We start from the raw sequence: 14,321 nt of genomic DNA on the forward strand, positions 1-14,321 counted from the left end.
GGTGTGGGGCCAGCGCCAGGAGGCCGCATTCCAGGCAGTCAAGGACTTGCTTGTCTCAAACTCGGTCTTGGCACACTTCGACGAGAGGCTGCCGGTGGTGCTAGCATGCGACGCCTCACCCTATGGCATTGGAGCTGTCCTGGGGCACCAACTCCCGGATGGAAGAGAGGTACCGGTGGCGTACTTTTCCCAGACACTCAACACAACCGAGCGGAACTACTCGCAAATCGACAAGGAGGGTCTGGCAATCGTAAAGGGAGTAAAAAAATTCCATGATTTCTTGTACGGGCGGCCCTTCACCGTGGTGACTGACCACAAGCCGTTGCTTGGCTTGTTTGCCCCCGAAAAGCAGACCCCCCAAGTGCTGTCTCCTCGCGTCCTCAGGTGGTCAATTTTCCTTGCCAGCTACCAGTATGCACTGATTCACCGACCTGGGAAGGCGATGGGCCATGCGGACGCCCTCAGCAGGCTACCACTACCGGAAACAGGCCCTGACCCAGCACCTGCACAAGAGGTTATGAGCCTGGAGCTGCTTCCCGACCGCCCCATTCAGGCACAAGAAGTTGCACACCATTCCAAGAAAGATAGGGTCATCTCCCGGGTCCTGGACTGGGTGTGGAGGGGATGGCCCAGCAGCAGCCCCGGGCCAGAATTCGCCGGCTACACAACCCGCAAACATGAACTGTCGGCCCACAAGGGGTGCCTGTTATGGGGAAGCAGAGTCGTTGTTCCCCAGCCCCTCTGCAAAAGGGTCCTCACAGCCCTACACGAGACACATCCAGGGGTAGTAAGAATGAAGGCCCTTGCCAGGAGTTATGTGTGGTGGCCGGGGATCGATGGAGAGATAGAGGCCTGGGTCAAACACTGCCAGGCCTGCCAAGAATCCCGCCCAGATCCCCCAAGGGCCCCAGTCCAGTCCTGGGAGTCCGCCCGAGCACCATGGTCACGCCTGCATGTGGATTTCGCTGGCCCCTTTCAGGGGAAAACATTCTTCATAGTGGTGGACTCCTACACCAAATGGCTGGAAGTCGCACTGGTACCGTCCACTTCCACGTCCGCAGCCATCCGGGTACTACGCAGGCTGTTTGCAACCCACGGGCTCCCTGACACTCTCGTCTCAGACAACGGGACTGCATTTACGTCAGGAGAATTCCAAACCTTCACAGCGCAGAACGCCATCCGCCACATCCGTTCGGCGCCGTTCCACCCTGCCACCAATGGCCAAGCAGAACGCATGGTGCGGACCACCAAGGACACCCTTCGCCGCATGACGCAAGGGGACTGGGAGTACCGCCTTGCCACATTCCTTCTAGCACAGCACAGCACCCCCAGCTCAACGACTGGCCGGAGCCCCGCTGAACTACTAATGGGTCGGCGCCTTGCAATCAGATTGGACCGCCTTCACCCCGATAGAGCTCAGGATGAGGTAGTGGTGGGGGAAGGCAGGAACCCCCGGACCTTCGAGGCCCAGGACCCAGTGTACGCAAAGAATTTTGGGGCAGGCCCAGCATGGGTACCCGCCACAATCACCAGGGTCACTGGCCCCGTGTCGTACGAGGTGCTAACGGATGGGGGGCAATGCTGGCGCCGCCACTGCGACCAGATACGGCGACGATTCCCGGGAGAAAACCAGGAGGAGGACAGGTCAGAGGAGTCCCAAGGGAACAGCGGGGCAGTGAGGCCCATAGAGCAGGAGGGGCCAGCAGGAGAGGCAGAATCAGTAAATACAGAGAGGACCCGTGAGGCCGAAAGGACACCGGAACCAGAACCACGACTGAGCGAGCCGGTTGCACCAGACCAAACAGCCGCATCACAGCCAGCATCCTTGGAACACGAGCCAGAACCCGGAGCCCGGACCAGGGAACACCCCAGGCCACAACGCACACGTAGGCCGCCGGCATACCTTGAGGACTATGAATGCGACCTCCCGGGCAGGACTGGAACTTAGAGGGGAGGGGTGTTATGTACTGAGTTGAATAGGATCCAAACTGTAGCAGTCTGATTGGTCCTAGAACAATAGGATCCAAAAGGCAGCAGTCTGATTGGTCCTAGAACAATAGGATTCAGAATGCAGCAGTCTGATTGGTCCTAGAACAATGCAGCAGTATGATTGGTTGGCAGGAACCACCCAATCCTGCTCCAGATAGAAGTGAATCCACAACCTGATTGGCTTACAGTAGAATTCCAGAATTAGCCAATCATGTGCAGCCCATTGTGTAAATAATGTATATAAAGCAGATACTGTGAGGGGACTTTCATTCATTCCTCCTCACCACCATGAGCTGAATAAAGAGCATGAAATCACTTTGCGACTCTGAGTATATTTCAATTCCTCTGTGTCTCTGAATGAAAATCATATTTGTATGTCTGTTCATGGACTTAATTCAAACTTCTCAGAGCACATTTGTTGGCACCGTTTCCTTAAACTGACCTTTTCCTTTGTAAACATATGGAGCCGATTTTCCCTTGATGCAACTGAGTTTGCGAGAAAGAACACAAAGGACTTAGAACGATAGGGCTCCATTTGTTGACACTGCGGATGCACACACAGCCTCGGTTGTTTTCATAGAGAGGACACCCTCTCAAAATGATAAACCAGGCACGTTATGAAACCTGGGTCAAACCTTTGGCACAATAAAGAAGTCTGAATCATGTCAGCTCTATAAAGCATTTTGATAGCCTGCCTGGGTCAAATTAATTTTGTATATTGATTTTGCCCCTAGTTATGTAGGTTAGCACATTATTTGTTCTCTTTAAAAGGATATTCTATGGCCTTAATGAATATATTCTTTACATAAATGCTCTATAAAAATAATAATCACAGGGTCTGCAAGTATGTATTGATTCAACGTATTCTTTATCAGCTCCAGAGCAGTTCTTCAAGACACTTGAACAAAGTGAAAGGGTTTGCAGCTGAAACGTGGTTTGCATACATGCTAATATGGATACACAAGCATGCATAACATTTGCGTAGTGTTTGTAGGCATCTGGGGCACAGTGGAGGGCAGAATATGTTGATTCCATAGTCGTGGTATTCCTCTACAGCACAGTTCTTCCTCAGATGTTGTTGGACTACAACTCCCAGCACCCCCAACCAGTTTAGCCAATAGTCAGGGTGATGGGAACTGGAGTGCAAAATCTGGGAAGCCAAGATGGAAGAATGCTGCTCTACAGGATTCTGCCAGGATACCACAGACATTGCGACAGACATGTTCAGGTATTTGACTGAACACATGAATATCCAGTCCATGACTGAGGACCAGCCTTGCCCCTCAACATTCCCAGGTGGGAAGACTGCTCTTTAGATCCTTGTACTCAACACACCTCTACAGATTGGAAGAAATGTGAAGTGATATGGACACGCCGCAAGAGAAAATGATTGAAACTGTAGCAAAGGAAAACTTACCTGGAATGGGCATATATTGATGGTTTTTTCAGGCTCCATCTCTTTGGATGGGCAGGGCCCTGCACCAATTTTCCTTCTGGGGTCCAGAGCCTGGCATTTCTGTCAGAGGAGCTGTGGAGGATGATGGATCCTGAACCAAACATGAGGTCTTCAGTGCTCATCACACTCTTGCGATGGACACTCCAGGAACAAGCGTGAAAATGGCGTCACCAGTATTTGCTAGGGAGCTGAGCAACAGGAGACAGAGACAGATATTTTGTAGAACACCTCCTCTCACCCCTCTCTTTCTCCCTCCTCTGATCACGAATAGAGACTTTGCATTCTGTCCTCTTTTCCTGGTGGTTGATTGGGATATATGAATCAGGCTTCTCCCACCTGCTGAGCTTGCCTGCCCAGGATGATTTGCTCTTGTTTCACTTACAAGCAAAGTCGTTTCTTTTTATAAGAACTTCTAACTATGAACATTGTTACTGTCCCCATGCTATATTTAAACTGTAGCTTAATTGGTCAGACATTTAGTATTGTTGTGGTTGTTTTTAGCTGTTTTAAGCATGCTATGGGGGATGTGGGTGGTGCTGTGGTCTAAACCACTGAGCCTCTTGGGCTTGCCGATCAGAAGGTCGCAGTTCAAATCCCTGTGATGGGGTGAGCTCCTGTTGCTCGGTCCCTGCTCCTGCCCACCTAGCAGTTTGAAAGCACGTCAAGCGCAAGTAGATAAATAGGTACCACTCCGGCGGGAAGGTAAACAGCGTTTCCATGCGCTGCTCTGGTGTCGGTGTTCCATTGCATCAGAAGCGGCTTAGTGATGCTTGCCACATGACCCGGAAAAACTGTCTGCAGACAAATGCGGGCTCCCTTGGCCCGTAAAGCGAGATGTGTGTCGCAACCCCAGAGTTGTCTGCAACTGGACTTAACTGTCAGGGGTCCCTTACCTTTCCCTTTTAAGTATGCTGTTGATTTACTTGAGTTGCTTTAAAAGGTAAAGGTAAAGGGACCCCTGACCATTAGGTCCAGTCGTGACCGACTCTGGGGTTGTGGCGCTCATCTCGCTTTATTGGCTGAGGGAGCCGGCGTACATTTTCTGGGTCATGTAGCCAGCATGACTAAGCCGCTTCTGGCAAACCAGAGCAGCGCACGGAAGTGCCGTTTACCTTCCCGCCAGAGAGGTACCTATTTATCTACTTGCACTTTGATGTGCTTTTGAACTGCTAGGTTGTCAGGAGCAGGGACCAAGCAACGGGAGCTCACCCCGTCATGGGCTTATTTATTAATAGAAGTGGTTCATAATTTTCTGTAATCAAAACCATATCTAGTAAATCCCGTTATTTGTTTATTTATGGTCATGTAGATTCTTCAACTTACCCCATCTTAAATGACGGCAATCATGTAACAATACTTTCAAGTAAAACCCAAATATATATATTTAGATAACCAAATGACTTGGGTTCAGGCTGCCTAAATGATTGCCTCCTTCCATATAATCTTTCCCAAATCCTAAATTCTGATGGAGAGGCCTTTAGAAACACCTTATGCCTTTGGCCCTAGGCAATACAAGTCTGACCTGTCCTGAAAAATTTCAGTGCTGGAAAGGTTGCTACTAGCTGTACTGGATGAGGCACCTATGTGTTTACATATTAGACATATGTAAGGAGATGGCAGCATCAGCTGGTCAGTGACAGTTGAAATTCAAGTTGCCTTTGCATTCCAGTCATATTCAATTCATACTATACACCCTGTGTCCAAACAGGGTCCTATAAATAGGAACACAGGAAGCTTATAAGACTTTCTAAGAAATAATAATAATAATAATAATAATAATAATAATAATAATAATTTATTTATTTATACCCCGTCCCTCTGGCTGGGTTTCCCCAGCCACACTGGGCGGCTCTCAACAGAATGTTAAAAACACGATAAAACATAAAACATAAAAAACTTCCCTAAACAGGTCTGCCTTCAGATGTCTTCTAAAAGTCAAAATAGTTGTTTATTGCCTTGACATCTGCGGGGAGGGCATTCCACAGGGCAGGCGCTACTACCGAGAAGGCCCTCTGCCTGGTTCCCTGCAACCTCAGTTCTCACAGTGAGGGAACCGCCAGAAGGCCCTCAGTGCTGGACCTCAGTGTCTGGGCTGAATGATGGGGGTGGAGACACTCCTTCAGGTATACTGGTGTCATTGGTCTATTTGGTTTAGTTTTGGTTATACTGATTGGCAGTGGCTCTTCAGAGTTTCAAACATGTCCAGCCCTACCTGGAGATGCTGGGAATAAAACCTGGGATGTGGATATGTTGTTAAATGGAGGAGCTTTGTGACCCATGGAGTAGAGATACAGACTTAGCATCTTACAGTGGGCAAGAGCAAAGAGAACTAAACATGGAGCACCTTTGGAAAAGTACTGCCTGTCATGGTGGTTGGCTGTGAAATCTTCCAAATGCAACTACTGATTGGGTTTCGTTTACAACACCTTGAAGACACCTCATCCTAAAAGATTCAAAGCTGTAAGCCGATTGCAGCACCTACCTTCAGCCCGTGACAGAAAATGGTTGCCCAATCCTGTGCTAGGCCTTTGGTCTCCCAAGTTTAATTTTAAAACTATATTTATTTTTGAGGGAGAGAGGGAGGGAGGGATAAATACTGTTCCTCTTTCCTTCCTTCCATTCTGTATTTCTTCTGTTTCTCACAGGATCTATTGATTTTGAAAACCAGGTATTTAGCCCAAGTGTCATTGAGCCTATTTCTTACCAGACCTTTTTTGGGGGGAGATGGCTAGATTCAGTTCAAAATCTCTGTGGCAGTAAGCCAGGTGACATGACGGCTAATCAATAGCCCTCAGTGTCTTATGGAAATATCTGGAAATCTTTCCTTCTTACTCGTATGGATTTGCGACTCTGAACCAACTGCCACTTCCTGGAATGCTAAAGCAGACCACTTACCAGAACCTTCCAGAATCTTTCGTTCAAGCTTCTGTGATGCAGCCTGCTATCAAACTGCTCATATGTTTTTCTGTATACATTATATATTCTACTACAGTGGCTGAAAAATGTTGCGTTCATTCATTCCCACACTGGTATTGTGAAGTTCCCATGAGTGCGTTCCCAACTTTCTCAGTGTCACACACAGTGAAGCCGGGATAGGAATGCACCTCACTTTTTAAGCATGGAGGGTGGGTGGGTGGGTGGGTGAGGGGAAGTCCTCACAGTATCTCAGCAGATTGAACATATTAAATAAGATGAAGCACAGGATGTCCTTATTTATAATGAGTTAAAGAAAATGTTTAAGACTTCATTCCCCCCCCCCCAAACCAGAGGCATTCTTATTAGGACTCATGACACCAGAAATCCAAAAGAAACACAGACCACTACTCATGTATGCCTCAACTGCAGCAAGGATTTTAATAGCAAGAAAATGTAAAGCAAAACCGTCCCCTCAAAGATCAGGGACGGTTTACTGCAGTGATGCGTAAGGCGATTGCAGCGTGTGACCTGCTGGCCAGTGAGTTTGCACCTCATTCCTTCCGCATTGGTGCTGCCACCACTGCGGCGCACTGGGGCCTGTCTGTTGACAGGGTCAAGGATGTGGGCCGCTAGAAGTCTGATACTTATGTACGGAAGCGGCGCTGAAGTGCGGTTATTAATATTATTTTGTTCATTCCTAGGTCTGTCTGCCTTACACATCTGGATAGTCGGGTACAGCATTGTCCACTGGGCCAGCAGAAGGGCAATGGAGTCTGGATTCGGACGCAGGCTTGGACTTCCCAACCACGTGCACGTCTCCTGGGTGTCCAGACGAGGAATGTGTTGGGAGGAGTTTCTCATGACGGTGTGGGCGAAGGTGTCTGCGGAAGGCACGCCTGCGGCGACGGTGGTGCAGCTGGGCAAGAACGATTTGCCAGAAGCTCCCGGCTTGAGCTTGCGGACCTGCATGCAGGAGGACTTGGAAGAGTTGAAGGCAGCTCTTCCTGGACTCAAAATTTTTTGGTCGCAGCTTTTGCAGCGACGTGTGTGGCGAGGTAGCCAATGCCCAGCTGCCACCGAGAGTGCCCGGAGGCGCATCGAGAGCGCAGTGGCCAAGAAGGTTCTGGCCTTGGGTGGGATGGTGATCTGTCACCAGGGCATTACCTTCCGTGATGCATCCCTTTACAGGTTTGATGGGGTTCATCTGTCTGTGATTGGGAATGATTTGTGGCTGACAGCAGTGTCAGCGGGGTTAAGGGGTTGGTTACAGGAACAAGTGGTTGGCGGCGAGTGCGGGTGTTTCTGTGGCGGATAGGCACTGGTTCAGGTGATAGGGATGGGAGAACAGTCTCGCCATCCCTACGTGAAGGGTATTCCGTTAAAGGAATCCAGGGACTCAACTTGGTTTAGTCAACCCCCGAGAGGGGGTTGTGCCTGTGCCTGAGTCCAGGGGAGCTCTGGGGAGTGAACAGAGTCTGTTCCCAGGCTTTTCACCTACCTCAGGTGTTCACCCTTGGCTGACCTATGATAGAGCTCTGGGTCAGCGCTACCTGCAAGGGTGCAGGGAGCTAGTCGAACCAGAGCCTATGCAACCACTCACTTTTCTGTAATCAATAAAGTTGTGGCCTAAATTCTGCCAAAAACCAAACCAAAATTTGAGTCAATTGTGTGTTTATTTAGTGGGGAGGTCTCTGGGTCTGAACACGCAAAACTAATGAAATGTATAAACTTGAAAAGTATAAATAATTTTTTTTAAAAAAAGTTTCTATGTACTCCTCCTCCTCCTCCTCCCATGTTGTTGTTGTAATCCATTTCAAATGTTAACTTTGTCAGGGGAACCATAACTCCAGGCAAATGACTAAGAGTAGCCCTGATGGATCATGTCCAGCATCCTGTTCTCATAGAGGCCAACTAGATGCATACAGGAATCCCGCAAAGGGGACCTGAACGCAGTAGAGGATCTTAAACCCAGAATCTGGTATTCAGAGGCATTTTGCCCATGACAGAGGACTTTCAGTGTGAAATTGTTGAAAGTGTTTGAAAGCAGCTCTTTCTGGAGCTAGTAAAAAGGGCAAGACTTCTAAAATATATATTCCCTCAAGGACAGGATAAAAGGATGATTGTTGAGCATGGGGCTTTGTTTGTGCCTAAAGTTCAGCTTTCTGATTTTGAGTGATATGGAAAAAAAAATCCCATAGGGGACTAACCTTTGAGGCCCCTCTGTTGTAGTCTAGCAATTTTGAAAGCTACATAAGTGAGTCAGTGAAGGCCAATTCTCTATCTATCTATCTATCTATCTATCTATCTCCTCCCTGCCTGCCTGCCTGCCTGCCTGCCTCACTATTCTGCGTGTTAGGGTTCCCATAGGTAAAAACAAAAACGCCAGCTCTTACACTCTGTGTACAATACACCTTTATGGTTCTATATCTTGCTGCTGTAATAAGACTTCGCTGGTATCTGCTGAAGATGGCACTTGCTATTTCTTCATTTCCATGGTGTTGTTTATCATGAGGTTTCTGGTGCCGTTTCCCACAACAGTAGCGGAACTGTCACATTCTGTCACTACCTGACAAATGGTAAATAGCCAGGACTGAAAAGAAGACCTGCCTGAAAAGGTTCAACATAAAAGCTAGTGTCAAATATGTTTCACACTGCTGCTTGTCCCCTCAGGGCTGGTCCACAATGAATATGACATCAATGGATCTATTGACACTTGGTGAATCACTGAAGAGTGTACAAAGTGACTCCGCTGAAAGCGGTATGTCTGAGGGTTGCTTATCTCTCTGATACAATCAAACGCAGGCTGGTGGCAGCTATTGGAGAATCATCCTTGCGAACATATTTAATTGCTGAATGGCCTTAGATTGAGTGCTTTACTCCAATGCAAATGCAATGGGGAGCTTAAAAGTAGTGGAAAGAAAGAAAGGAAGAATTAAGGAAAGCACATACAAAAAATTAACCCTTTGATGAGTGTTGAATGCAATTTATATTAATTGATGGAGAATGGTTTGGGGCATGGGTAGGCAAACTAAGGCCTGGGGGCCGGATCCGTCCCAATCGCCTTCTAAATCTGGCCCGCAGACGGTCCAGGAATCAGCGTGTTTTTATATGAGTAGAATGTGTGCTTTTATTTAAAATGCATCTCTGAGTTATTTGTGGAGCATAGGAATTCGTTCACCCCCCCATATAGTATGGCCCCCCCACAAGGTCTGAGGGACAGTGGGTGGACTGACCCCCTGCTGAAAAAATTTGCTGACCCCTGGTTTTTGGAGGGAGGGAAATGTTGGAGAAATTTTGGGCTAAGCAATATCTAAGTTATAGATCATAGGTATAGTACATTCAATTGTGAGCCACCCTGGTTATCTATGGATGAAGGGCAGTATAACAAACAAACAAACAAACAAACAAACAAACAAACAAACAAACACCATTAGAACCAAAATTTTAAAACTGAAATAGCCACCTATAGCACTTTTTGTGTTTCCTTCTGTTTCCTTCTTGCTCTTTCTTCTCTTTGCAACACTTTCCTGACCATCCTTTCCCCCTTTCCATTCCATATCTTATATACCCCATCTTTCAAAAACAACTAGCCATTAAGCCAGGGGATGCCATGAACTGGCAGGACAACAGGAAGGAGGGAGAAGAAGAGGATCTCAATGAACGCTGTAGCTGGCACGGGCACACATCTTTTTTTTTTTTTTTAAATGATATTTATTAAGATTTTCAAAGATACGGAAAGTAAGAATTAAAGTACATTCAAAACCTTATTTTCATACATCCACTTTCCGGGACTCCCCCCTTCCCCCACCCCTACCATATTCCCCTTTCATATTGTTGGCTCCACAAGCTCTCAGTTCTAATTGAAACTTAATTTGTTTAAACCATTATTCGAATTTAAAATTTATACACTCCTCATCAATACCTTTAATAAAAGACAAAAGTTCTCTCCCCAGGGCCCACCCCATTTTCATTCCACAATTTCCCTTTTTTTTAATGATAAAGACACCCCACACAATAGACATATAAAAAATAAGAAATAAAGAGTATAATAGATGGGAAAAAAAAGCTCATTCAGAAGAAAAAGTTGACAAGCCTTTGGATTTTAGTTCTCCCCCCCCCTGTCCCCGGTTTAATTTCCCCCTGACCACCAAACCATGTTATCTGCCTGGAATTCTTAAAGTCCATAAATCACCTATTTCCCCCAATTCCTTGCTGGCTTTTTCTTTTTATAATTATTTTTTAAAACATTTAACTTCAAATCTTTAATAAAACTCCCCCCATTGTTCTTTCCAAATTGTAGTCCAGTTTCCTCTTGTTCCGCTGCTGAAACGTTCTAATTCAGAAGCTTAGTAACTCTGCAGGGATTATTATTATTCAGGAACAAAAACTTGCGTTCAGTCCCTTCCTTTCTTCAATAGAAAATTCTATTGTCTCCTTTAGCTGAACACCCTGTAGACAAAATATTATTTCCGTTTTGCAGCTTTCCCAGAAGATAACCAGTCCTATAAAATTCCAATGGTATTTTTCCACTTGCGACCATCTTTGTAATGTCCCAAAACTCCTCTAGGGGGATTGTTGTAACTTTGTTTTCTCTAGTCCAAAAGTCCGATTGTTATCCATGTTTTCGCCATTTTGTATCCAAGTTTTAACGAGTTATAGCAAATTGTAACAAATTTAACCAGCAAAGTTCTCATAATAAAATCCTCTCTGCTTTCCGACTTTGACAGCTACTTTGACAGCTGTCAAAATCTCCGACTCTTTTCACCAGGCTCTCTCTTCAATCACCCCGGTTCCCAGGGGGGGGGGTGACGTTTCTTCTCCCTCGATTCTTCCTCCAGCACAGTTCTTATAGTTCCCCATCGTGGAATTCTTAGTTTTAATCAGCAATACACATCTTTTTGGACCTTGGTTTCCCCGTCCTTGTTTTGGAAGGTTTACAATAGGGGAGGGGACTGACTTCCTTTTTGGATCCCCCCCCGCTCGTGTCCAATCCGAAAAAAAAATTCTTTTTTTTTCTCCTTTTAAACCCGGTTTCCAAATTACTCACGGGTTGTTGTTAAGAAGTCCGAATTTTCAATGGAAGAAGTCAGCGCTCTCCGCCGGATGGCATGCGGCTGCGCTCGGCAGGGATAGCAGAGGACTCAAAGCACCACGCTTCTCCCCGGCACCCGATCCGTAGCCTTTAAAAAGGCTCCTTCACGAGTCGGGAGGGCGCTAGCGGTGCCAGCCGAGTCTCCATGTCCACGGCCTCCGTGGCCGTGGTTTTTAAGGGTCCCCACATCGCCGGTGCGGTAGGACCCAGCCCCTGGCACGGGCACACATCGGGGCAAGCTGGGGATGGAGAAGTTGGTGTAGGAAGTACTCTCAGGGTGACAGAGGATGGCGAAGGAATGGGGGTCAGTGTACAGGCACCAGAACAGCAGGACCCAGCACTAGAGGGGTGTCTCCATGAACATAGCAGGCTCTGACGCTAGGGAGCAGTGGGAGGGACGCTCTAAGACAGTGTTGCCCAAACTTGAGTCTCCTGCAGTTTTTGGACTACAGTCCTCATCATCCCTGGCCACTGGTCCTGCTAGCTAAGGACAATGGGAGTTGTAGTCCAAAAAAACAGCTGGAGACCCAAGTTTGGCCATGCCTGCTCTAGGAGGATGAGGCAGGCGAGTGCCCACAGCCCAGCTCCCTAGGTGGCCAGGTGAGGCTTGCTAGGTCTGGGAAGAGGTGTGTGATTCTTCAGTTGGAGTTGACTCAGAACAGGTGAGGCTCACATGCCTCGTCAAGCTCAGATGCCGCAATCAGCTGGCAAAGTACAGAAGGACAGCAGAGCTGTGTTTGCTCTACTTCCCATGTTGGTTGGACCATAGCTTGGATGTTCCAGGGAGCTCTTTGGGACTAGTGTGGGACTAACCTCCAAGTTCACGGACCCCTGGATCAGCTGCAGAGGCAGGAACTTGGCCTGACTGAACTTTGGTCTTTCTATCTGTTGGCCTGCCAGATTGCTGGATTTATGTGCTAGCATCTGCCTTGGGATCGTGCACTCCAGTGGGACTTGATTGTCAGGTAACCTGTGGGTCCAAACAGGCTGGGGGTGGGTGGGGGGAAGCCAGTGGTCTACCTGATGCTGTTGGACTCCCATCATTCCAGATGATTGGCCATGGCGGCAAGGGCTGATGGGAGTTGGAGTCCAACAACCTCTGGAGGGTTGCAGGTTCCCTATTCCTTCCTAGTACAAAATAGATTTGGATGTGCTCAGTGGTCATTCCCACCTAACTGCAATGTGCTGAGTCGTTGGAGGTGTGGGTGGGAATTGCTACCTGGGGAAGAAGGTAGTTGGCAGAAGACTTCCACATATGTAAACCATTTCAAGTTTTTTTCTATAATTAAGTGGTGTCATGCCCTCCAACATTTCTTTGATGAAAATAGGGACGTCCTATTCAATCCTACTACTACTAATATTTATACCCCACCCATCTGACTGAGTTGCCCGAGCCATTCTGGGAGGCTTTCAACATATATGAAAACATAATAAAACATGTAAAAAACTTCCCTATACAGAGCTGCCTTCAGATGTCTTCTAAAGGTTGCATAGCTACTTATCTCCTGGGGTTGAGGGTCGCATACACTCCAATATTTATCTGATGAAAATAGGGATGTCCTAAGGAAAAGCGGGACATTCCAGGATCAGATCAGAAACTGGGACGGCTTCTGTAAATCCCGGACTGTCCCTGGAAAATAGGGACACTTGGAGGGTCTGTCGTGTATACATTTTATGAAATAAATGAATAAATAAGGAAATAAAATAGGGACAATGTTCCCAATGGGAGGGAAGTTTGGAGTGGGGATACAGGATTTCCCCCTTGGAATTCTTGCAAATTATGAAGAGGTAAAAAGGTTGCTCCCCCCCCCGAGCGAAGACGAGATAGTGGGTGTGGGAACCTCTCTGTGACAAGGTTTTTAAACCTGTGTTTTCCAAATCACTTCAATGGCCCCATAAGACTCAAAGGGAATTATAATCTGTTCTGTTGTCCTTGGCCATGGTTACAAGGACCAGCCCTAGTGGAGGCCTCCTTCCACAAGGTTTATGCTGTAAGCCAGTGGTTTTCAGCCAGTGTGCCATGGCACCCTGCCTTGAATGATGGTCAGTGGTGCCATGGGCAACACTGGCCTCTGTCCCTCTTTCCTTCCTTCCCTCCTCTAATGTCCTCTCGTGTCTCTGGCTCCCAAAGGCTTGCACAGCTGTTGCAGCAGCCCTGGCTACAAGCTCCCCAGGCAAATGGTGCCTCTCAGGCTGGCCAGAGGCTGCTGGTTGCCAGGAGCTGAGGTGGCCTCAGAGTAAGCAAGCAAGTGAGGGAGGGAGCCCAGCTAGCCAGTGCACCAGCCCTTGCTGTTGGGAATGGACAGACAAGAGGGAGGTGTCCTGCTGGCCTTTCTTGTGCTTTCTGTGTACAAGGCTTGCCTGGGAACTGAGTGCCTGGCGCTGAAGGGAAGCCTTTCTGCCATACAGGCCTGCCATTGCCCAGTGTTGCCTCCAAGGTGAGCAAGGTGCTGGCCTCACATTCTGCTTAGGGCCACTAAGGCTGGGGGCATCCTCTTCCCAGGCCCCTGTAGGGCAGTGTGAGGAGGCACCTCACTTTAGGGTGGGGAGGGGGTGGCTCAGAAAACAGGGGCAAAGATGGAGGTTGCCTGGGGGACTTGAAAGGAGAGGAGGCTGAGGGAACCCTCCACAAAGGAGGGTGTTCGAAAAAGGGTGAGGGGCTGCCGGCTCTGCAGGCAAGGGGTGACATAACTGGGCTCCTGAGCCCCACAGGGGTGCTGCAGAAAGAATATAGTTGGTCAAGGGAACCGTGGACTCAAAAAGGTTGAAAACCTCCAGCATTTGGTAAAACATACTGTTTACATGAGGGACGCGGGTGGTGCTGTGGTTTAAACCACAGAGCCTAGGATTTGCCGATCAGAAGGTCGG

General features: G+C 47.9%; 2 protein-coding genes across 6 annotated transcripts in view; one reads left to right on the top strand and one right to left on the bottom strand.

The window, feature by feature from the left end:
- LOC308471048 (uncharacterized protein) overlaps positions 1–6,336 on the bottom strand; it is a 32,618-nt gene extending 26,282 nt beyond the window's left edge. The window contains exons 1-2 of one of the 5 annotated variants that reach the window (XM_080994956.1): positions 6,278–6,336; positions 3,407–3,633 (exon numbers count right to left, since the gene is read on the bottom strand). In XM_080994956.1, coding sequence (XP_080851082.1) covers positions 3,407–3,567 — 161 coding nt within the window. In that variant the 5' untranslated portion in view covers positions 3,568–3,633; positions 6,278–6,336. Of the gene's footprint in view, positions 1–3,406; positions 3,634–4,768; positions 5,030–5,927; positions 6,101–6,149 lie in introns of those variants that run through there. The other 4 variants (XM_080994954.1, XM_080994955.1, XM_080994957.1 and 1 more) reach the window with 4 other exon arrangements.
- Positions 6,337–12,143: 5,807 nt separating this feature from the next.
- LOC308470840 (ABC-type organic anion transporter ABCA8-like) overlaps positions 12,144–14,321 on the top strand; it is an 87,806-nt gene continuing 85,628 nt past the window's right edge. The window contains exon 1 of the mRNA XM_080994361.1: positions 12,144–12,418. The gene's annotated coding sequence lies outside the window, so the exon portion shown is untranslated. The remainder of the gene's footprint in view (positions 12,419–14,321) is intronic.

This window comes from Podarcis pityusensis (assembly GCF_964106645.2).
Source record: "Podarcis pityusensis genome assembly, chromosome: 2".
NCBI lineage: Eukaryota > Metazoa > Chordata > Lepidosauria > Squamata > Lacertidae > Podarcis > Podarcis pityusensis.